General features: G+C 38.1%; 4 protein-coding genes across 4 annotated transcripts; 3 read left to right on the top strand and 1 right to left on the bottom strand.

Annotated features, from left to right (window-relative positions):
- Nucleotides 1–622: 622 nt before the first annotated feature.
- On the bottom strand, nucleotides 623–2,313 carry LOC112576161 (oligosaccharyltransferase complex subunit ostc-like). The gene is made up of 4 exons (XM_025258439.1): nucleotides 2,138–2,313; nucleotides 1,639–1,712; nucleotides 1,172–1,389; nucleotides 623–750 (listed from the first exon to the last, which is right to left on the bottom strand). Exons 1-4 carry the CDS (start codon nucleotides 2,274–2,276, stop codon nucleotides 729–731), a joined length of 453 nt encoding a protein of 150 aa, XP_025114224.1. The 5' UTR covers nucleotides 2,277–2,313; the 3' UTR covers nucleotides 623–728.
- A 50-nt stretch (nucleotides 2,314–2,363) lies between these two features.
- Nucleotides 2,364–5,262, top strand: LOC112576160 (selenoprotein F-like). Its single transcript, XM_025258438.1, has 4 exons — nucleotides 2,364–2,582; nucleotides 3,339–3,512; nucleotides 4,183–4,246; nucleotides 4,410–5,262. Exons 1-4 carry the CDS (start codon nucleotides 2,538–2,540, stop codon nucleotides 4,586–4,588), a joined length of 462 nt encoding a protein of 153 aa, XP_025114223.1. The 5' UTR covers nucleotides 2,364–2,537; the 3' UTR covers nucleotides 4,589–5,262.
- A 130-nt stretch (nucleotides 5,263–5,392) lies between these two features.
- Nucleotides 5,393–14,654, top strand: LOC112576152. Its single transcript, XM_025258426.1, has 14 exons — nucleotides 5,393–6,622; nucleotides 6,943–7,263; nucleotides 7,687–8,635; nucleotides 8,882–8,936; nucleotides 9,253–9,391; nucleotides 9,877–10,038; nucleotides 10,415–10,522; nucleotides 10,857–11,015; nucleotides 11,316–11,676; nucleotides 11,833–11,939; nucleotides 12,235–12,402; nucleotides 12,926–13,058; nucleotides 13,328–13,455; nucleotides 14,159–14,654. Exons 1-14 carry the CDS (start codon nucleotides 6,563–6,565, stop codon nucleotides 14,444–14,446), a joined length of 3,138 nt encoding a protein of 1,045 aa, XP_025114211.1. The 5' UTR covers nucleotides 5,393–6,562; the 3' UTR covers nucleotides 14,447–14,654.
- Nucleotides 14,655–14,795: 141 nt separating this feature from the next.
- Nucleotides 14,796–24,072, top strand: LOC112576153. Its single transcript, XM_025258427.1, has 14 exons — nucleotides 14,796–16,147; nucleotides 17,165–17,240; nucleotides 17,756–17,970; nucleotides 18,594–18,798; nucleotides 19,203–19,370; nucleotides 19,723–19,874; nucleotides 20,187–20,412; nucleotides 20,773–20,910; nucleotides 21,015–21,161; nucleotides 21,498–21,604; nucleotides 21,695–21,893; nucleotides 22,162–22,296; nucleotides 22,613–22,783; nucleotides 23,604–24,072. Exons 1-14 carry the CDS (start codon nucleotides 16,082–16,084, stop codon nucleotides 23,864–23,866), a joined length of 2,268 nt encoding a protein of 755 aa, XP_025114212.1. The 5' UTR covers nucleotides 14,796–16,081; the 3' UTR covers nucleotides 23,867–24,072.
- The last annotated feature ends 173 nt before the right edge of the window (nucleotides 24,073–24,245 follow it).

The raw sequence follows: 24,245 nt of genomic DNA on the forward strand, positions 1-24,245 counted from the left end.
CTAAACTGCTTCGGGACTGTGTAAATTCGTCTCCTGAGTATGTACTATTATTTGATGAGTCTGTTAACCACAATCTCAAAGAGCAGTTGATTAACACACCTGCATTGTGCTAGAGATGTTCTCTTAAAAATACACTTTATGTATTTTTTTAATCTGACTTTTGCAAAATGTTGCAATAGAGTACAAACATTTGGTCACATGAATTGTAATTTTATAAACACTTCTTCTGCAAAAGGTCATGACGAAGCATAACTGACGGACCTGCATTGATAAGTAAAGACAAGATTTATGCAGAAAGTTGTAATATAGTGTAAATGGTCAACCAAAAGCAAAGTGTGCTTTTTCTTTCAACACAACTTCTTGAAAAAGAAAGTCGTTATAGAATACAGTTGGCAATAAGTTAAATTAGAACAGTAGTCATAATAGAGATGAAGTTTTTATCACGAAATGAGTATGAAAATTTTTGGGGTCACAAAAGGAAAAGTCTTAATGATGAGGTTCCACTGTATATATTAAATGTAAAGAAACATTCAAAGCAGACTCTCAAGCAAGTATATTTTAGCAGAAAGCGTATACCACAACTGGTATCAACAGCAGTTCACAGACTGAAAAACCAAAACTGTGACTTGGAACAACATTTTTATTACTAAAAACGTTTCAAAACTGATATATGTGACAGTTACACCTGCTTATGCTCCACATTCACACCAGCCAGCTAGCCTCAACCATTAGTAGTCCATGAGGTAGCCTCTGAAACAAGAGAAATGTAGGAAACCAGTCAGCAACTAAACAATATACTTAAGTATGATGACAATGATTACAACTTCTTGGCAATATGGTAGAACAAAACAGGCACTCAAATGCTCAAAATAGCATGGGCTGCAACGTAAGGTTGGAAAGCTAATACCTATGTAAACTAAACTATTGCTAGCTATGCAATTTGTGCAGTCACATTTTAAAATAAAAATTCTGTTCCATTTTTGTGCAAGATTTATAAAATGCTCAGCAGCATCCTATACATAAACAAAACTTTTGATCTAAATCTATGTAAATCCAGAGATCAGCTAACTGAAAGTAGAGTTACATGACATTCACCGTTCCACAAGAAAAACAAAGGTATTGCCTTGTGACTATTAACAGAAAGTGGTTTATTATGTCTATTGTAACTTACGGTAATTTGATGCGCATAAAGACTCGGCACATGAAGAACGAAAGGAGGACCGCTGTAAATCCAACACAGAGTAACAAGATGCGGTTCAGGCGAGGCAGCAATGGTTTGTTCACTTGGTCAAGGATAATAAAACCAATCCCGCCAAGAGTGAACATGAAACTAGATGCAAGACCCTCCATAATGTACTGCCCATTCACTCTGTATGGCATAAAGGCAACCTGTAACCAAAAGGTTAATATCAATTTTTAAAAATTATATAATAGGCAACACTTTTTATTCACTTTTATAAATCAATTATAGATTTTCAGAAGATGCATTATTGTTAGAAAATGGGATAAGACATTTCGGCAAGCTATTAGATGCAATATACATGGCACTGAAATTGATCGGGAATTACAAGTTAACCAGTAAGCCCATTAAGGAAGGCCGTTATCAACAAAATAAAAAAATGGCACTAAGCTGCTTACTGGTTTACTGTTTCCACGTTCATCTGTTGTGGACCCAATGCTTGGTGGTTCGTTGATCACGTCATAGATAATACCTAGAGAAAAGGGCCAAGAAAAAAAAACTGACCAAATAAATGGAATGATGCAGAGTAAACAACTAGTATAAACATCAGCTACAAAAGAATGAGATCTTTCGCTAGTGAATATTACAGATATTGAGGTATATTAAAGCGGGACCCGGTTATTTCGTCCCTAGTAAGACCACATCGTTTCAACACCGAAAGCCGAATCGTCTCAGGCCCAAAAGACGAATCCATCACCGATGACAAAATATATAGATGCATAAAACATCCAGTCTGCGAAATCAATTTACACATGGAAGCTACGTATATAGACAGACATACAATAATAGTACAAAATAGATGCATTATTAAAGCTTGCGTAATATATCTCCCCTTTTCGCCAATGAAAACTGACAATGAGGGGTGTAAACGACAAACTATGCTGCACTCATTCTTACCTCCTGTCACCAAAAAGTAGGAGATTAGTACAAACGCAAAGACGACCATAGATGATGGCTTTTTGACCCATGAAGGCTTCTTTAACTTTAAATTTGGGCATTCTAGCACCGTGAAAGGAACGCTGTATAGAGCTTCCATGTTGATGTGGCAGACGGAAGGTAAAGACGAATTTCCGTTCCGTTTTGGTTCGATTCCTAGATTAACAGGGAGGTCCACATTTCATAGAAGTCTGTGGAGAAAACATTTACTAGTTATATTCATTAATTATAAACTAAGTTCTTTGACCGTAATATTATAAAGCCACTGTTTTAAAACGTTGTTTACCTTAATCTATTTCATTTTTTTTTAATTATCAAAATGTAAAGTTTCTAACAGTGTACCGGAAGTTTAGGAGGCACCATGGCGGACCTTAAGAGTTTGCTATCGGTGTTTTCGTTTCTTCTAGTAAGTAAATATATTTTACTCCAGAGTGCGAGTGAACAGATATAATAACTAGCTCGGTTCTTTTTCACTTTTCTAAAATACAAAAAAAAACTACGTTTGAAAATAGACTATTTTACTGTATCTATAACTGATACAAATTTTGTTGAAATGCCACGTCAGAAAATGTTTAACGGGCAAGGAAAGTTACCGACTCGGTGTGTGTACGGTTCGGTGTCAAATTTTTCACGATCTGATCATAGACCCAGTCAGCCGTTAGTCAGATAAACGCTAAACAATTAACTATTACATATTTCTGAAAAAAAGAAAATAATAATGACTAAAGTTTTTTATTTAATTTGTTGGCTTCACCAGTTGGAAAGTTGTTACATCGTTGTTCAAATGGTTATAATGTAACAATTATTAAACTTTGTTTACAAATATTTTTATACTATTCAATATGGGCAACAATAGAGATATTTTTTGTAAAGGGGTGCAAGTCGGAGGCATCAGATATGAGAGGAGGGGATGCTGCCGTCCGACGTTCAACCATTGTTTATTATTATTATTTAGTGAAAACTGAACAATTTATTGAAAGTGAATCAATAAGACTAGTCAGGTTTTGAAGTATAGGATATGGCCAAATTACAACAGTAGTTATAATATAAAAAAATTTGTGTTTGACAGCAGTTCTGAACATCTGTTAGTTTACATATAATACTGCATTATCAATTATGAATTGTGCTTAACCAACAGTTCAGACGTTTTTTTATTTTATAGGTTTACTATGGAGAATGCAGCCAGGAATTTTTGGAACAGTGTCGGGCTATTGGTTTTACCAGCAACTTGATGTGCAGTTCTTGTGATGAACTAGACCGATACAATTTATCCAAATTGAAAAAAGGCTGCCAGAGCTGTTGTCAGGAAGATGCTAAAGAAGAAGTAGATGTTGAGGTATTTGTTATGGAAATGGAGCTGCCTGATAATTTTAGCATAATTTCTCATAACTATCAACAAAACATACAACTGCACATTCTGCAATCATGATTTTGTTGAATCATCTTGCATAGCTGGAACACTAACCACAAAGCTTGAGAACAGATCACCTCAAAATTTAATACATAAGTGATGAACATTCAAACCACATGAATGTGAAGTGTGTCAGTAGTCATTGTGATTTCTTTTAATTGTTCTGTTGATATCAGTTTGTTGAAATCCAAACAAAGGAAGCAGTTTGTCATCAGTTTTATTTCATCATAGGGTCTTTTGTTTCCTTGTAGACACCTGAAGTGCAACTGGAGCTTTTATTTTAACAAATAGTATATGCTTTAAAAGAGTAATTTCAGTAAAACTGCCTTTACAGAAAGTTTACTTTCTGTTCAGGAAGTGTCTTGTGTAGGACAAACAGGTTTAGAGGTGGAAATCACACTTTTTTGGGGGGATTATCTTTGTTTTTTGTGTTAACATTTGTATTAGCCCAACTGTGCTAAAGCAATATATAAGAAATAATAACCTTTCTGCTCCTGATGATGAGTTAGGAACTCTTGTTCTGAGCATAAAACAATGTCGGATGTGGGATGCATAAAATATTGCTTTAAAAAAAACTGTTGTGCTGTATGAACAGGTATTTCCATATGCAGAGCTTGCAGTATGTGGATGAAAATTGGGGAGGTTCCCACAGGTGCAAGGTAAGGGATGTCCTCTTTCCTTTCATATCTTGAATTGCTGGTTATACTCTGCACTGTACAGTTTGAAATAAAACTAAAAGCACTTGAAGGATGTTGTCAGCTAGTTGGTGCAAAAATGAAATTATACTATCCTGCATTTGTTAATTGGCTTCTCTGTCTGCAGCGTTTGTGAAGAGCGATAAGCCCAACAGTTTTCCAGGACTGACAGTCAAATACCTTCGCGGTGCTGATCCTGTTATAAAACTATTGGACGAAAATCACAATGTTCAGCAAACATTTGGCATTGAAAAGTGGGACACTGACACCATTGAGGCTTTTTTGAGCACACGACTACGCAACTAAAGTCTTAGCTTAACAAAGTGCCATGCAAAATTTTTGTCTTGTGTTTCTCATGGCTTGAAATGAAATGCCAGAATTTATCATTGTCATCAGGACAACTGATGTGTAGACTAGATTTTGCTTCTTTGACCATGATGAAGCAAACTCTTTATTCCATTTTGTAATAATCTATGTCATTTCAAGCCATGATAGAAAACAGGTCCTCTCTCTTTCATCCATGAATGAAACATTGGCAAAAAACCAACCAAATGGTATGTCAGTGTTGAAGATATGGGATGAGAGGGAACATTTTTGGTGGTACTTTTCTTCAAAATTTTCTCTTTGGGGTGCTTGGATTGAGTGCATGTAATTATCAGCAACCATTTGGATACTTGCACATAATACTATAAAGTTGTGGCAGATTTCAGTACATTCTGCCTGTTTCAGTATGAAGAGCTGCTTGTATTTTTTAGAGTGGTTTAGAACAATGACTTCTTCCTTTCCAGTTGAGAAAAGATGCAGCTAAAATTTGTTTTAGTCTGATGAAAACAGACATAATTTCAGATTCATACAGCTGGAGTTTATTAAGAGCAGATAGCTGTTTGACCCAATGGATGCTTGTGAGCATGTGGCATGTAAAGAGATGTTCTTTATATCTTGTAGTACAAATGATGAAAAAATAAATGTTTAAAAATAAACAAGTCTATGTATTTTGGAATAAACATATGAAGTTACTGCCTCAAGCTGAAATCACAGGCGACACTGCACAGTGTAATAATTGGCATTATCGTCAATTCTGCTGATGGGAAAATACCTGGCTTGGAAACTGCTGGGACTTTAATTGCAAGCTTCATGTCAAGCTTCCTGTTCCTACCTCTGTTTTATGTTTTTTCTTACCACTTTCCTGTTCAATAATTACATATGAAACTGTTTTCCACATAATAAATTTAGAAAGGATTTGTAGCAGGAATAGACATTTTTGCTCAGAGGATGGGTTAACCGCAGGACTCACGTTTGAGGTTTCTTTTGATTAGGAGCATCATGCGAGATTGCTGTTGTCCTGCGGGAGGGAAACGAGCATTCCAGCGGGTTTTGCCATTCAGTGTCTAATTGCGGGGGAGGGGGGTAGTCTTGAATTGTACCTGATGGTAGTGAACAATTGCATTTGCAAATGTGGCATATGATTTGTTGTAGGTGTGTTCCGTTTGTGGGTGGTGAACGCTAAAAAAAATAAAAATAAAAAATGGAGGGGTTGGGAGGAAAATTCGGATGAGTTGGCTGAGAGGTCACAGCATGGAGTGAATGGACTACCGATGATTAAAAAAAAAAAGGATGATTACATTTTGATTGAGAGGGTACAGATGACCCGTGGTGGAAAATAACGCCACATATTTCATAGTTAACTATTCTGGCTGCTTGCCAAGTACAAGTAGAACAGATCCACGTATGTGAAGTCGCTATTTTTAATCACATCCACGGACAAAGTTTCACGCATATGTTAAACACATTTTCTGCATTGCACTACATATTGATTTGTATAGCGCATACACTCGTAAGGAGAATATGAGACATGGACAGCATACAAGAGACGGAAAAATAAATAGTACTGACGACGCATAAAAGACAAATATAGAAAATGCAAAGAGAAACTAAGTAACAAGAACTGGGAATTTCGCGATGCTGCAGAGAAAGAAGGCAGCAAAAAGGGGGAGGGGGAAAAAAGGACGCACTGTGGGGGGTATGTTAGGTGTAGTGCTCAAGGAATATGTACGGTCAAGTCCAGTGACACGCAGTCCCCAAACAGCATGTATGTACATAATAAAACGACTTGCAATATTATATCCATTACGCACATGTACCAAAGCAATAATCCCACGTCCTCGTCAGCCGGAGAAAAAAAAACTAGGGGAAAGAACTCTATTCACTTTCATCGTATTCCGGGAGAGTAGCGTGTGCGTCTGAAGTGTTTTGCATCTTTCGTCGAAACAATCTTATGAAATGGACTATTGTCCGGAGATTGCAGTGCTTCACGGCGCCTTCGCACTAGCAAAAACAAAGGCACGCACTTAAAATTCATACTTCTCTGAACTTATTATTTACTGAATCTCGCGTCAATAAATCATGTCACTATAAGTACCAGGGATAACCTAGCTCTGATTAACCACACACACTCCACCCAACAATAAAGTACAATTGTTTGTGTTAACGCTTTATCACGGTGAATGTATAATTATACGAACATAGTCTATAATTTTATTGTAAAGCTGTACTTATCTTCTGAGAAAGTTTGTAAAACAACGAATAAAAACGTTAAGTATATAATAAAAACGTTAAGTATAAACGTTCAAATAAACTAAATATGTAGGTGTATATTTCAGGGCGACGAAATCATGTTCTGCAACCAGAAAGGCAAAAGGAGTGGTGAAGCATATGCCCTTATCAAGAATGCTCTCTGCGAAATTATTAGAGGTTTAGAAGGCAGTCGGCCACAACACGAGCAGCAGAAATGGAGTAAACGTCTTCATCTTATACTTTTCCAAAAAACATTTGTTTACAAGAAGGGACCTGTTGGATCACAGGAAAATAATCAAAGTAGACCAGGATCCCTGGAGTTGTTGTGTTGGCCTCTACCAGGGTTCCACCCAAGTTTGTATTTTGAGCTTGTAGACAATATGAGCTGGACTGGATTCATAGGAGAGGTATGACAGTTATTAAATTATACATGTATCATCTTTTCATCGCTTGAGTAGTATTTAGTTAATTACTGATGAAGCGTAAGTAATCTTACAGTTTTTTTTGTTTAGATCAACGTTCATTATTAATGTCTTTATGTTTTTCTTTATTTATTCTTTTTGTAAAGCACTTTGAGCTTGCCTTTGATTGTGGTGTAAAGTGCTATATAAATTAACTTTATTGTTATTATTACTAGCAGGTTGTTTAAAAGAAAACACCCAGCTAAGTGTCAGTTGCTTCTACTTAGTATTATCTGTATAGACTGTTTCATTTTTGACAGTAGTTATGGTTTGTGTGTGTGCGCATGTACCTGAAGGTTATAAACATAGTCTGTGAGTATTTTCTGTTCCGGATACCTAGTTTTTCCTCTTTTTTTTTTTCTTGCTCAGATCCTTGCAGAAGCTGAGTGGAAAATTTGCATGGACTTTGCAACTGCCTGCTTGGACTACTGCTCAAATGGACCAGCATTTTCAAATGATTTGAACCTTTTGGCTACTATAATAGACTTTCTGCTATCTTCAGTAATATCTGATGTTTTACAAGCAAAGGGAAATCAAATGTGCTCCATGAGTCAAACATCAGCAGGACTGTGCTGGAAACACAAAAATCTTGATGATAAGAGCTGTGCTGAGATGATAAGCTGTTTGATGAATACTCTAGAGCTCCTGCGGCAGTGGTGTTCTAAACATCAGACTGAAAAAAAGTCAGACTTGACTGAGAGCCAACCAGTGCTTTGCAATCGTGTATTGCCTTGTCTCCTGCTTTTGAGTGTACTGTCACTGACACCAGACCCCTCTTCTAAAATGGTATCAACAGTAAACCATCTGTTTGCTTCAGATGATGAAGACGACATAGCTGTTTCGGAAGTAAAGACATTTGAGCAGGCAGATCCTGATGGAACTGAGCATTTGCCTGCAGTTTCTGTGTCTGGTACACAAGAGTTTGTGTTAACATCCTTGCATAATGCAACTTGTCAGGACACTTTCATAAATGCTGTTCACAGACTGCTCTTGCTTTTAGAATCATCTCTTGGTGATACACAGGATTGTCTTCATTCAGAAGATAACGCTGATCTTGGAAATCATATCAGCTTAGAGTTAAACCTTATGGGTTTTAAACAGCCTATGAAAACAGCAGAAATCATGAAAGAACTGTGCACATGTTTCTCTGTTTATCTTGATTTACCTGAAGACTCTGTAATAAAATTAACTTATAATAAGGTTAAAAAAATTGCTGCTCAAGTTATACAGAGGGAGAAGGAAGAGGAGAAAAAAAGGCAAAACCCTTCTCTAAAAGAGGTCATGGAGAGAATTCAAAAGCGGCTCCCTCGCTGGAAAGGTGAGAAAAAGATGCTTTTTGTGCCATTCCATTTCAGACTCATTGATTTAAAATTATTTGAAATTTTATATTAGTGAGTTTCAACATGTGACTTTTATTAAAGCAGGTTTGTCAGGCAGAATGCTAAATAAACTGAAATTAAGTTGAATATTAAACTGCAGTTTATGGTAGTGAGTTACTCTGTGATGATGTTTTAGAAAAAAAATAATTAGCAAGACAATATTTTTTTAACTGGATACTTTTCAGCATGCCTAGAGTATGGTTTGGCCAAAAGGGACTTGGATTCTTGGTGGCTGGCAGGGTAAGATAAATATATATCTTGAGACATATTTTGGGGAAAAGTCTTGTCTGACGTGATATAATAGTAATAGTACATCTGTTGAATGAGAAAATGTGTGCTCAGTTTTTTAAATAATTGTCGCACCTACAACACATTCAGTTTTCACTTAAGTACATGCACATGCATACACACTGCATGCTTTTATTTTACATTTTACCCAAATTAAATCTTGTTGAAATGTGGAAATGGCATGTAAAATTTAATGATACTTGTCAGCTTTTCTGTGAATTAAATTGGATAATCTTGTACTAAATTATTTGCATAACTGTCATTCCAGATTTTTAGATTTCCTCAGAACAGAACAAAAGCTCCTACTCAAAGAATCTGATGTCATTCATTTGATAAGCATCTTCTCTGAAATCACTCAATCTCACATCATTTCTGCAAATGAAAGTGTCAAGAAAAAATTGGCTGAGGTGAAATTTTAAAAATTTATTTCATCAATAAGCTTAGCAACATAAATTTTTACATCAGGGTTTCTTGCTCAATAATATGCTCTAGGGTGGTCCTGTGGCGCACTGGTTAGCGCCTGTCACCAATACAGTGAAGGTTGGCTGTCCTGGGTTCAGCTCTTGTCTCAGACACGCTGTTCTTTCTCTGCACGTGGCATCTGTTTACAGTGCTGGCTGCCTTGCGGTGATATAGCCTTGGCTGTTGACTCTGCGTCAAACACCAATCTCCCCCCTCCCCCTCAGTAATATGCTCACTTCTTTAATTTTGTTTTTGTTTTTGTTTTTGTTTTTGTCAGTGTTGGGGAGTGGGGAGGAGGCGCTTGTAGAGGTTGGGCTGTTTTAAAAACCTTTTTTGGGCTTTTGGTAGATATATGTTTAGACCAGACATACCCCAACATCTGACCACACTTTTGCAAGAAGGCAGTTTGAGAGCAGGAATTTTATTTCAGATAACAATGAACGTGTTCAGTAGACTTAATCTGGCAACACAAGAGAAGATCATTCTTGACAAGTACCAGAATAGGGCATTGCCTAATCTTCCATTGGTGCCATATTTTGACCAGGCCTTGAGAGTCACATTCAACAAACTTACTGTCAGTACAGCCCTCAAGGTAAGTACTGTTGGTTGTCTTAATCACATCAGAAATACTTTTTATCATATGGATTAATGTTTTGTGGTTTTGAAGAAGCTGGATAAATGTATGGGTGTATTTGCTGACAATTCAGTTAGTGATTGATAAAATATAATGCATAATTGAGAACAAAAGAATTTATTGCATATAAAAAAAAAGTGTGTGTGTGTGTTGGTGGATGGGAGCAGGGAATGCAGGCATGTGAGTAATTAGGGTTGATGAGGCCATATGCATATTTGGATGCAAGCATTTGTTGCACCCTACTACACATGCTATTTTGCCATTACCTGTCCTGTTAGGATTCAGCAGTATTTGGGGTTTTTAAGCAATGGTGGCATATTTCATTATGATGCAGGACTTGCAGCAGATGGTGTGCCTAGCTCTCCATGACCCTGCACTGTTGCTGCAGTACTCAGTACAGATGGCTGTAGCCAGTTCTGGTCAGATCCCAGTGGTTATCAAGGTCTGCTTCAATATTAACTTTCATTGTTTTTTGTTTTTTTTAATATATCTAGATATTGTGTTTTTAAAACTTATCTGAATCTGTTGACTAGGCCAGATGATTTTTACTATCAAAGTCTAACACAGTTACACATAAAAGCTACATGTTGTATAAAATATATGGTAGCTTAAGACTTGATCATTTGTAGGAATTACACTTGTCTGTGTTATAGATTTGTACATTATAGTTGTTTGAACTGCAGGGTATTTTGCAATTTCAGTTGATTTGTTTATATGCTGATTGATCAAGTTTAAGTTCTCAGCTTGTTAAACAGAAGGGTGCCATGTTTTGTTAGGTTTTTAGCCTGATGCCTGCAGTGTGTAGAACTGAACACCCTGTCCATCACAGTGACTGTTCCTTGTTATGCCACTGTTTGCATTCTGCCCTTGTGACCCATGAGTTGGACAGCAGTGAGCAAAAAAATTTCATGGGCTTACTGGCTTCATTGATTCAGGTAGAGGAATGAAAAGGTTTATTTTTTTTTAACTTATGGGGATGCAGATGCTACAACTGCAGAGCTGTCCACTAAATTATTGACAAAGCTTTCTGATTATTGTTTCAGATTTAATATTTAGGGAATTGTTTAAAACCAAATTTTGCCTTTCCTTCCATTTTTTGTTCATTCTTTGTACCATGTGCTTTGCATATATGTGCATGCACCTGTATGTGGCCATCCTAGTGTGCATTTTTATGCGCAAGTTGGTTAAAAAAAAGCAAAGCATATTTTAATGTCTGTTGTCTAACCAATTTTCAGACTTACAAGTGTGATGATAAACAGCCTCCACTGCTTATGTTATCTGACTTTTTGACAACCTCTGTACTTCCATTCATCACGATCAGATCAACACCATCATGTCATCCAGTCAGCACAGACTTTGCCTTGAGACTACTGATTTGCTGCTTAGATTCAGCTCTTTCTGTCAGCTTGTTGGATTGGTTGGAAGAGATTCATCCAGCAACTCTGATTATATGCTGTGCTGACCGTTTACAGGAGTGCGTGGAGCTTGTAACAAGGAAAAGAGACATTAATTATTATGTTAGGCTCAAGACCCTTGTGCTTACAGCTGTAGGTCTTTTAGAAAAGTGTCTCAGTGTCCCTGACTGTTCTCTTAAAGGTGAGTATATTTTCAAAACATTATTTGTTTATGAAGGGACTGCAAATGAGATTTGTCGAACACAGAGAACATTAAGCTTGTAAAATGGCAAACATGATTGAAATGCTGAATGTGCTGTCACCTATAACTAGCAATTTTTTTATTTTTCTTTCAAAGGAAACAGTTTGAGCTGGGTCAGGAAAATGTGTTCATCTTATGACTGGACAGTTGTAGGTTATTTGGGCAACATCACTGGACCGTCTGCTGCCAGTGAAGGCAGTGAGGTGAGCACTATGGACAGCACACTATGTCTGTGGACCAATCTATATAACTATAGTGTTGTATATAGCTATGGACAATTCTTTATGTGTCTACAGACAGCATTCTAAATATCTCCATTTCTTTATCTATCAACTTTTCTTGCTCAAATACCAGCAGATATAGCTTTTCAATTAAAAATGTTCAAGTAAACTGCAAGGATTTATTGTCAGTCTTTGCAGGAGTTGTAGATGTACTGGTCTATAAATTTATGTGTTTGAGTATTCACTCACAAATATGTATGTGCTTTTTCTTGTGCAGGCAATATCTCATTTATTAGTTAAAGCTGTCTCAACCTTGTCATCAGAAACTCTTCCTATTTTACGTCTGACTGCCATCAGTGATGAGGCTGAGAAGAAAGTTGTGCAAAAGATATGGTGCCTCAGACCCACCATACAGGAGAATATCCTGCTTGTTGGCCTGTTCCAGGTATATACTGTGGTGACTTTATTCATGTACTGTTAACTGCTGGGTTAACATATGGATGCCTTCCTCCTACTCTGAATTACTAAGGCGTGTCTTAAATTTTGTAATTTAGGAAAAAAATATGAAGACTACAAACTTGTTAACACACTTCTTTCTATTTTTTTTTCCCTTTATTTTGCAGATAAGGTAAATGACTGATTTTCTTCTTAATGTCTTAACTTTCATTTCATTTAAAAAAACACTTTATTTTCTACTTATACTAATGTTTCTGCCAATGATCTGACAGAAATATTCAGATTTCTTGCTTAGTTCACTTAATGCTGATTTTGACAGGATTTCCAGAATAGAGAACTGATCTTTTTTTTAGCAGGATTTAGTTGTGTGAGGTTTTATTAATATGAATTTTTGTAAGTCATTCTTTGATTATCAGCTGGTTAGCAAAATGTATTAGTGATGAATTTTGTTTATCACCTGCAGTATTCACGATGTTATAATGGATTGGATTGTTGCAACACTGTCTTTGTAGGTCCTTCCGAACCTTTTGGTACCTGAGATTAAGAGAGTCGTGCGGCTGTTGTCAGCCATCATTGATGCAGACTGTAGTGACATTGGATTCCGTTGCCTTTTTGTCAGCAACATTCATTTTTCTGACTTGAATGGTAAACACTTAAATATAGATTTATTTATTTCCTGTTTTCTGTGAGATATTTTGACATTTAGATTACTGCTAGTTCTTAGTTATTTAACTAGGTCTACCATCCCTAAAAATCTTATTTTTCATGTAAAAAATATCCATTAGTGAGATTACTCTCCTAGTCTTGGAAAAAAAGATTTTTGCAGCAGTTTTGAGTGCCAATATATTTTAAACTTGTTAGAATATACCTACATCTCTAGCAATTATGGTCAATAGGTTTGTTTCTCATTGTAGAGGTCAAGAAGGAGCTGCTTTTATCTCAGCTGCTAATGGATGCTGCAGTACTTGTTTGTCATCATCATCAGGAAGCTTCTCAGCCTGTTTTCCATCATCTTGGTCAGCTATTGGTGGCCGGCTTTCAGGTCTGTTGTTTTGTAATCTGGCTTCTCTACATTAAGATTTGTTGACTATGTAAATTTCTTTCAAGTATTGTCTGCAGCAAGGGTTTTGGAAATTTTGTTCTGCCGTTGACGGCATTATTTAAACACCATGGAGATTGATTTTCATTGAGTGGCAAATATAGTTTACTAGAGCCCTTTGATCAGGCTTGTGTCACAGTTATTTCTTAAAGTCAGGTGACGATTCTTCCACATTTGACTGGTTGTGCCTTATCTGGGAAATGATTGAAAATCAGGCAGGAGAATTTGTCTGTGAATTGTGAAGATGTGAAAGTGTTGGATATTAGAAAAGGAAAAAATTTGTGTGCACATAGATAAAAGTATAATTGATGTGCAGAAGTTAATTAGGTTAGCATATTTCTGTGTTCTGGAGTTTTCAAATTAAGTGTATAAATTGGGCTAAATAAATACTTCATAATACATAGAGTCATCATAATACATAGAAATAAAAAAAACATTATGACTGAACTTGTAGGGATTCATGTTAATTAGTTATGTGCAGTCTGTTACTTGTGGATTGTTAAAGATCAATGTCTTATTTCAAGCTGAAAAGTCGTAATAACCTGCATTATATAATTTGTGCATGCTGAATAGCTGGCATATTATGATAATTATTATTTGTTGCATCTGAAAAGCTCTGAAAAACAGCATTATTTTGTCTTTTCAGGAAGTGCTGCTGAGTGTGGACAAGCAGGAATGCAAAGAAGAAGCCACTGCACTGGCCCATTTTCAGATTTTTGCCCACATTTGTATCCTACTGTCTTGTGCACCGGATCTGACACAAACTCTGTTTGTTGTTCTGCTGGATATCTTGGCCAAGCAAACACCAGTTTCTGTGACATGTGGGACTAAGTTGAGGAAATACTATGAAGCACTATTTCTTGCTCTAAAGCTTGTACCAGAAGGTTCAATGAAAGAAACTCTGTGCAAGAAAGTAGAACAACTCAGCATATGAAGAAAGATTTAAAGTTGTTTGACTGATAAAACAAGACATTCATAATTGTCGACATTTTTTGTGTTTTTCTTTCTCTGCAAACCATAGATCATATAAGTATGTCCCCATCTCAGGAAAAAAAATATTATAAGGCTGTGATTTTTTTGCTTTGCAAACCATGGATCATATAGGTATGCCCCCATCTCAGGAAAAAAAAATATTATCAGGCTGTGATATTTTTGCTTTATTTTTGAATGTTGAAAAAGGAGAATTATATGCGCTTGAGTGGTCTTCTATAAGCAGGTTAAAGAGTTCATCAAGCCAGACTAGAGGCCATCTTGTGGCTGGTGGTGGGGATGAAGAGGGCATTTTTGGCTAGGATCTCAGGAGGGTCTGGTGCCAGGGAGGGCCAGGTGATAATCTCAAGGCAGGACGTAACTCAAATCAGAAGAGTAGGGGTCTGGTGATAAGGGGAGGGTCAGGTACCCAGAGGAGAGCCTGCTACAACACTTTTAAAAGATGTCACCATTGAGCTGAAGTGTATGCCTAGTGTCATCTTTTTTTCCACGTAGGTGGGCAAAAGGTACGAGTACGAAGGATCTGAAGCTAAAGTAAAAGGTTGTTGCATAAAAAGGGGGGGAGGGTCTGGTGCAACAAAAAAAAAAAGTGGAAATTATGGTACCGAAGGAGAGGGTCTGGTGTATCGCTGGGAAGAATATTTGTATCGAGGGGACAGGCCGCTGGGAGAAAGCCAAAAACAAAAAAAATATATATATATAGAAAAAAGAGGGTGGGCCTTGTGTCAAGCTTTAAAAGAATAACGGTAAGAAGAAGACAAAAAATGAAAAGAAATCAAATTATTAAAAATTTCCCATGAAGTCGATGTGAAATCGCTGTTAAGGAGCAACACTTGGTGTAGGCCTAGTGTCATAATCTGTTCTTAAAGTGTGGGCAATAATCGGTGAGTGACAAGACTCAGGCCTCCCGCCGGCTAAACGCAGCTGGAAAAGCCGTGAGTCTCTGTGTACCGGCCACCATATCCGCCGGTTAGCTTACACGACTACAGCAAAGACTACTATTATCGCGCTGCGTGTATTGCGGGGGAGAATGCTTGCATGTAGGGGACTGGTCGCTGGTTGACAGATTAAAAAAAAAATAAATAAATAAATAAACAAGGGCTAAGAGCCAAACTTAAATACAACAGCTACAAATTGCATTTGTTAAAGCGTTTCTTGCGAACTTGTCCCCATACAGTACTCACGAACATGCTCAAAACATTTCAAAGGCGATTGTTATCCAGTCACTTATACAATACAAACAAGTCTTGGAAAGTCAATAAAACCAAGAAATCTTCCTACATCAGTGTCAAATATACAAAAGTACTATAGCTGTTAAAACCATTTACGATGTTTATTAAAAATCTTAAACAAGAAGCAAGCATCAGATATACAACATCGATGCTTCCTACACTGTTCTGGTCTACAAGATCGTGACAGTCACAAACACATCATCAGTCCTATCATTATCCAGCACAATGCTAAAAAAAACAACTTTGACCCTTACAACTCTGCTTTTACCTGATAATCTCTCTCATGATTGAGGTCGGCAGGGTGTGTCTCACCGTTGGCCTTGAGTGTGTGTCCGTGTGCTGGAGAAATGGCGAGCCCTAGTTGTGTTCTTTGTCTCGTCGGCATCTTGACCCTCTTCACAAGTGTTGTGCAAGTATGTCACTAGATTCTCTGATTTTGAAGTATGTTCGTAAAATGCAATTCCATTAAAACTTTTATTTTCCTCTTTGCCTCTCATTCTCCTGCTCCTAGTAACCTAGTCATAGGGCATTGTATGAAGGACCGGGCTGTCCACTGCTTCCAGATGCATTTTTGTCTCGCTTGCGACTTAATTGTTTGTTAATCTTTTGAAGTTTTATTAGCTTTTGTGAAGTTCTGTTGTTTATATAAACCATTAGGGTGGTTGTAAAAACCAGCAGGGTTGTTATTCGGCCATTGGTAACAAGGTGGTGCTGTCACATGAAGACTCATTCCGGTAAGCTGGTCGTGTCTTGCCTACAACGCATCAGGTTAATAGAGAGAGAGAAAAAAAAAAGAGAAAAAGAAAATTAGGAACAAGTTTTAGTTTGATATTGTACCTGGCAGAAGAATTATGCACAGAGGGCTGTATTTGTGATGATTTATTGAATATAGGTCGCTAATTCTTCCAGCTCTAGTTTTGTTATCAACTTTTGATGAAGCACTTTATTTGAGTCGAGCGTGTTCGTGTGTGATGTTGTCATGAAGTCACATTGAAAGTTCATGCTCAGCAAGGAGTGAAGTCGTCGAGAGACTCGCACCTACCCTCCCCCTCTCTTCTCTTCTCCCCCATCCATTTATTCTGCCTAGTATTTTTATCTTGGGGCCACCGAATAAAATAAATATGTTCCAGAGCAGTATACAGCAACCAAACAGCCTAAATCATTCTCGTAGATGAAAAATATATCATTGTCAAAATTGTCAAGGAACGGACAAACGGTCAAATTTGCTTGGTCGACTGAAAACAACTAAAAAAACTGTTGAGCCCTGTTTCACATCCAAATGTGCAAGACCATCTAAACTTCTTTAAAATTATTTCACCGAACTTCTACTTACAGAAACCGGACAAATGTGGAGCGAAAGTCCAATAATCAGGTTACCCAATATTTTATTTTACTTGTGAGTTTAATGCTGACAAAGGACCTCTTTACAGGGAAATTTACGAAAAACGCCAGCTGTTGATCCGTCTTTGATAAGGAAAGTTCATCTCATATTTATGAATCACCTTGGTATGTATGCTAATAGGTAAAATGTAATTATTACACCTAATAATGAGAAGCTTAATTTATACTTCATTTGATATTCACATTGACCAATTCTGTCTTTAAAAAAAAAAACACACACACAGAAACACAGCACAACACATACACCACAACTCACACACACATACAGAGAAACACAGCACAACACATACACCACAACTCACAACACACACAACAACAACAACTCACACACGACTATAAGCAATTTCATTTAAGTTCACCTTTATTGATGGGATGAGGTGCTCTATAAATAAATGAACATCATCATCATCATTGGTACAGTCGTTTACAAAAGTTGACTGCATGATGCCATAGATGTTTGATGCAATGACATTTTCGGGTCTTGATTTTGACGATGTTTACAGACGTTGACTACATTATTTTTGGCGTGTAATAATTGATAACGGTATTTACAAGTATTGACTACAATTATTTACATCTATGCTAATATTTCTACGTGTTGGCTACAATCGTGTTCACAGATGTTGGCTATGATGGAATTTACCCAACTGTTGGCTTCGCCCTAAATGTCATCAACAAGTACTTTACCGAGTACTATCCTAGAGCCGTCAGCCTTGCGGAGGGTCTTCGGCTGTTCGGTTTTCAAGAAAGGCTGGTGTACACTACCCACCCCTGGCTACTTCGCCTCTACCTGAACTGCACGACCGTGACCATGGCCAGCAACGTGTCTTTGCAGGTTGGTTGGTTGCTTGCTAGCTTGCTTATGGGTAGGACAGCGATGACAGGGGAGGAAACTGGAGTACTCGGAGAAAATCACAGACGGCCCCCTCAGACTTCACAGACCGCGGATTTAGCGCAAAGGTTCATATCTGCCATGGCAAATCGCTACTGACTTCGGGTATAGGCAGAAAAGTTATTATTATTATTTATATATATAGATTATAGCAGTCTGTGGTCCGCTTCGTCAGCAGGGTGACACAGAGTTGTGTCCCCGAATCCAGGACCTGATGAGTGATAACCCTCTCTGTAGCTTTGAACCACTTCGCTACCTAGTCGACCAACATGGCAGGTTCAGACTCATCTCTCTGGCCTAAGAATTTGTTGTCATTTATTTCATGTAGATTTTTCAACCCCTTTAAAAACAACTTGTTCAATGTATAATTCAAATATAACGTACATGGTGGAGATTTATCTGCTTATGATAAGCATTCTTCCTCAGTAACAGTGCATGTAGCCACTGTCATTACTGTATGTTACGCATGGGCAATGATGTCCATGGAATAAACACACCGTTCTTGGGGAGAAAGGAGAGGTGTTGTTTGTAGAGGAAGCCGTAAGTATTCTTGTAAACTTCATCAGTGTCCGTCGCAAGATGAGGTGAATGCGATGCGGCTGGCCATCAACAATGGCGACGTGGTGTGGCACGCCGGCCCCATGAACATGCAATACGAATTTTTCATGGACCCCACGCTGCTGGACATGGCCTTGGACATCAGCTTCGGTCTTGACCGAGAGTTCAACATTCAGAGGACAACACCAGTCGTCAGCCAGCGGGATGTGCCGGGTGAGTTAGTGAGACCTAGGATAGCAAATGAAGTAACTCGCTCCATTAATCGTGAGAGGGAGAGTGGTGTCCTAAACACATGAAACAACTTAATTAATTCTGATGAATATGGATGCATTGGTATTGATTAAGTTATGATATATCTTCTTATTTTTTATATGTACTGATGCCGATTTAAGTGTAAGGATATTTAATATCGATTTAGTTTTTAAAGATTTACCTGTATCGATTTCATCGTAGGGATACGTATTAATTTTTATAGAAATGTATTGTTACTGTATTGTCACACTGATGTCAGTTAAATTTTACCGATGTATATACGCTGTATTAGATGACAAGTAGTATCAATTTAACGTAACAAACAAAAATAAAACAAGAGAAATGCACCTGTGGTTTGATGACAGGCATGACCAGTGCTGTGATCCCCATCATGAAGAAGCACAACATCACCGCCATCACCGTTGGTGTCAACCAGATGACCAGCCCGCCGGCTTTGCCGTCGCAGGCATTTGTGTGGAAGATGCGTCCTGAGGACAAAGATGAGGATGGCGTGATTGCATTCTGGCATCCGGGTTAGTTTGGACTGACTGAAACTTTCATTTTCTGTGTTAAAAGCCTGGATGCTGTGTGCAATATCTTGCTAGTGTTACTGTTAGTAGAAGTGGAAAAGAGATTGACCAAGGGAGGACACTGAGGTAGGGGGAGGTAAAACCGCACTCAGAAAATTTTGACTTGCGAACTTTGCCACTCAAAAGCTGCAATCTGTCTAAACAACAGGCAAAGTCAAGTACGGACTTTCTCGCAGAAACTCAAATCCAATGTTAATAATAACATCTGCTATTACAGTATTTTCACCATTACGGTGAAAATGAGTGGCGTCCATCTGGTGACATGCCTGCTTGTGAGATTTTCATTGATTCCTAGGGGGCTACCCGGGTAATCCTGGCTCTTTCCCCATTATGGCGGGTGGCATGTCTGTAAAGGATTGCGTGTTCGCCCAGGACGTGCAGGCTTTTCCCGAGACACTGTGCTTTGCCTTCCGCACGGACAACAGCGGGCCACCGGAGACCATCCAGGTGATGACACACAAATAGGTTACAGTTACACCTGTTTGAAGCATTGCCTACTCCAGATGATTCCAACTGAAAAAAATGAACTATTAAACTATTAACAATATGAAAATATTCTTTCTAAATTAAACTTAGAATAAATATATAATCGTTTTAATATTTTTATGCATACATAAGCCACACCTAGCAGAGACGAAGACCATGATGATGATCATCATCATGATAATGATGATTTTAAAAAGTGAAAGAAAAGAAGGGGACAAAGGAAAAGACAGAAAGAAAACTCAGACGACATTACTTGTTCAATGGTCACTGTAGGAAATCCTTGGGAACTTCGAACTCGCCCGCGGTCAATTCCCCAACGCGATGGTGCAAGGGTCAACTCTGGACGACTTCGTGTCAGCACTGAAAGCATCTCCCACGACCTTTGAGCCTGTTACCCAGGAGATTGGCGACACGTGGATCATGGGAGTGCAGTCGGATCCAAAGAAGACGGCCATGTACCGAGCTTTCGTGAGGGCGTTCGCTGACTGTATCACTATAGGTCAGTGGAAAACAACCAACCCAACATTTGTGTAGATATCCTACATTTTCTGTCTTCGGATTTTAATGCTTGTTTTGTAATAATGTAGTGTTTTAGTTTCTTCTGCTGATATATCGATGAGTAGATGTAGAAAAGCATAAAGTTTAATTGCTTATTCTGTTACTCTCGTAAATAAAGATTTGTCATTTGTCTCTGTTCCGCTTCAACCAGTATAACGACCGCATGAGAGGAACGCACACGGTCAAGTTGTTTCGATTTAAAGATTTACCTGTCGACCATTCTTCACTTTTGTTTTCTAATGCTCACATTGCCCTGTAAAGAACCTTTAGCTGTACATGTATATGATTTTGTGAATTTCAGGTCTGTGCGAATCAGACGATCCACGGATTACACAAGCGGCGTTTTACCTGACCAAAATTCCTGAGCATACCTGGGGTCTTAATGGTGTCGGAGATCTTGTTAACTGGTCCAACGCGGCTTTCGAGAAAGCTCGATCAGGTAGCTGGGCGTCGGTTAGAGTTAGGAACCTACATATTGATGAACATCCATGTACCACAATTTGAAGTTTGATCAATGGCATATGTTTTCTCACCTACTTTCAGGGCAGGGGTACATCAACTGCACAGCATCCTGGCAAGAGCAGCGCCAGTTTCTGGATCTGGCTTTGAACAGCTTAGGTTCGCATCCCGTGGTCCCTTCCATCATGAGCGAATTTGAGAATCTGGAACCCAGCATACCTGACCTCACAGGTTTGTCTCTTCTTGTTTCATTAAATAAAAAACTGCTTCGCTTCATCCAAAAAACATCCATTCCACATGAAAGTGAAGGCAGGGGAAGAAATTTAGGCTCTGCATTCCACATGTCGTGCGTAGATACATCGAAGACCACCTATACCTTCACTTCCCCGACAGCCACAAGGGTATATAGCAGTTTACCATTTAGTACATAATTATACAGTGGTAATACAGTAACATTTTATCATTTAGTAAAAAATACAGTGTTGATAGCATTTTGCTTTAAAGGCGTATAATATCGTTATAATGGTCTGCAGTTTTTTTCACTTCCACAATGCTTTGTTCCTTCAGGGTATGACTCAGTGAGCTTGTCTGACGAGTATACCTGTACGGATGGCACAGTCCTGGCGTTTGCGACAGACGGGTCCCTGGGGCGACTCTATGATCCATACAACAAAGTACAGTATTTCTTCATCTTTCACACTCACACACACATATATCCAACCCCGCTCCCTGAGTACTTGATCTTTGTTTGAATCCTCCCTCAGGTGGAATGGGCGACGGACAGCTCCAGGATGGGTCAAATTCTGTACAGCACATACAATGAGACCGACTATGACCATATGTCAAAGCTGTATGACTACATCGGAGGAGGGGCTGGCTTTCACAAAGTCAATTCAACTTCCAACGCCCACCCTGTGTCACGGCAATGGGAGGTCATAGCCAAAAACCTGTATAAGAAGACAGGTATGTGTGGACAGAGACTATATAGACAAATCATCATCATCATCGTTGCCATGGTCTTGTCAAGGGTGAAGCTTTATTCTTGCGCTAAAATGCGATTGCGTTCGCATGTGTGTGTGTGTGTCATGTGTTCAAGTTGATATAATTTATATCCAAAAAATAAATCGTCACCATCAATAACATCAGGGTTATGTTTGTAAACAAAAATATTTGAGAGTTTTCAGTGTTATGTGCTAACTTTTTAATCTATATCTACACCTACATGTCACAGATGATCCTGCTTGTGACTTCATTGTGAAGATTTTGCCAGTTGACTATGAAGCAGTCACCGACTATGGGCTGCCAGCCGTGTTCTACGTTCACTACGCTTATGTGCCAAACCAACAGAAAAGCCTTTTCAAAGGAGGTTGATTTTCCTGTATACTTGACAAGTTGAATAATTTTTAGCATAATTTTCAGATAGTTTTTTATCTACAATCCGAGATAAACACTTGCTTCGAGCATTCGTTTATACACAAGGAAATAAATGCCAGTGAGAAATTCCATGAAGATGCAATTAATTCGGTATCTTCCATTTAAGCAGAAGGGAAAGTATTTGTAGGGAAATTTATGTTACAATGAGAAAGCAAGTAACAGCAACATCACAGATTACTGTTGTTTTATCATTTTCATGTAAATATGAATGTCTTTTACTTAGGTAATATTATTTGAGGACATTGTAGAGTTGCAGATGGAGGTCCAATGGTTTAACAAGGGCCCCACGCGTCTTTCGGAGGCAATCTCTGTTGGCTTCAGCCCCTTGACAAGGACAGGCAGTCAGTGGACTATGTCCAAGCTCGGGGAGCTCATCGACCCTACCAACGTCATCTTGAATGGGAGCCAATACCTACACGGTACTGCATGGATAAATACTTATGGTCCTTCATAGCCCATCCTAGACGAAGAATTAAGAATGCTTCAGACTTATGAACACGAGTAAAAGCACAATTTAATAAAAGTAAAGTAATGATAGATAAATAATAACAGTAATAAAAAAAATAAGATCCCTGACACTCTGCAAGCGACATTATTAGTCAGTCCGCTACCTGTGTTACTTTATCCCAGCTGAACTGTAATGTTTATAGGTCAGTGGATGGCTTTATGGCAAGGGTAAATTAAGCTGATTTATTGTTATCATGAAAGGGCTTAGTTACAGGATCTTTAAAATATCTTTAAAATTACCATAACCTTGGCCTGGGTACACAGATTCTGTTGTGGGGTAGCCCAGGCGTTCTGCTTTCACATTCAGCTCATAGGAAAGGTTAGATTTCATAACATTTGGAAAGGCTACTAGTGGTTAGTGTGCTCAGATGTGAAGCAGGTCGCTGTTTGAGGCCAGCAGCTGCCCAGTAAAAACGAGTACCTGATTCATTAGGGAAGATGCGTAGGTACAGTGAATCGCCTACATTCACTGCTCCTACAGCCAACACATTCAGTACACATGCATTCATATCTGTGTTTGTCCTTCTCGCACACTGTGTCAAAATCGTGTTTTCTTTACAAATGTCCCACATTTGACTTCTATCCAGTACGTCTACCTTTAGCTTGGATTTTTGTGACACTAAAACATCAAAACAACTTCAGCAGGAAGAAGATAATTGAGTATGAAAGTAGAAGCAAACCATTTCGTTTGAATGATTAGTTGCCAAGACTAAGAATATTGTTGTTCTTCAGCTATAAACAAAGGTGTTTACTACCTCGATGGGAACCAGACTGGGCTTGAGGTTCTTAGCCCAGATGTTGCCCTTCTGACCCTCAGCACAGCCTCGCATCCTCCATCTGTCTTCCCCGTGCCCCTCTCTGCACCATCAGAGCCATTTACTTCAGCTGCCTTCAACATCTACAACAACTTATGGACCACCAACTATATCTTCTGGTATCCCTTTTTACCAGAAGATCTCAACTTTAAAGTCCATTTTTATCTTCACTTCATGTAGAACACAACTGTCGATTCAATGGCTTCACTTTGTTCCTTATCATAAAAGTTGATCATAAAAGTCTTTTTTTCCTGAGTTTTAACAGGACTGAATGCTGAATAGTAACTTAAAAAAATCTTTGTACATCTACTTTCTTCTAAGCTTTCAAGTTTCTTTATAACTACAAAGATTGAATTTGGTTTGATACATTAAAAGATATCTGTTCATTTCTGTTCTATTCATGCCTTACTGTCTGTTGTAATCTATTTCAAGTCACCCCATTATCAACTGACATTACAGGTTGACTTTTAAAAAATTACTTTCGTTAAAATTATGATTTTTTTTAAAAGAAACCATATCCATGCAAAACATTTACCTATACACTTAAAATGATTACAGA

This window comes from Pomacea canaliculata, linkage group LG11 (assembly GCF_003073045.1).
Source record: "Pomacea canaliculata isolate SZHN2017 linkage group LG11, ASM307304v1, whole genome shotgun sequence".
Lineage (NCBI taxonomy): Eukaryota > Metazoa > Mollusca > Gastropoda > Architaenioglossa > Ampullariidae > Pomacea > Pomacea canaliculata.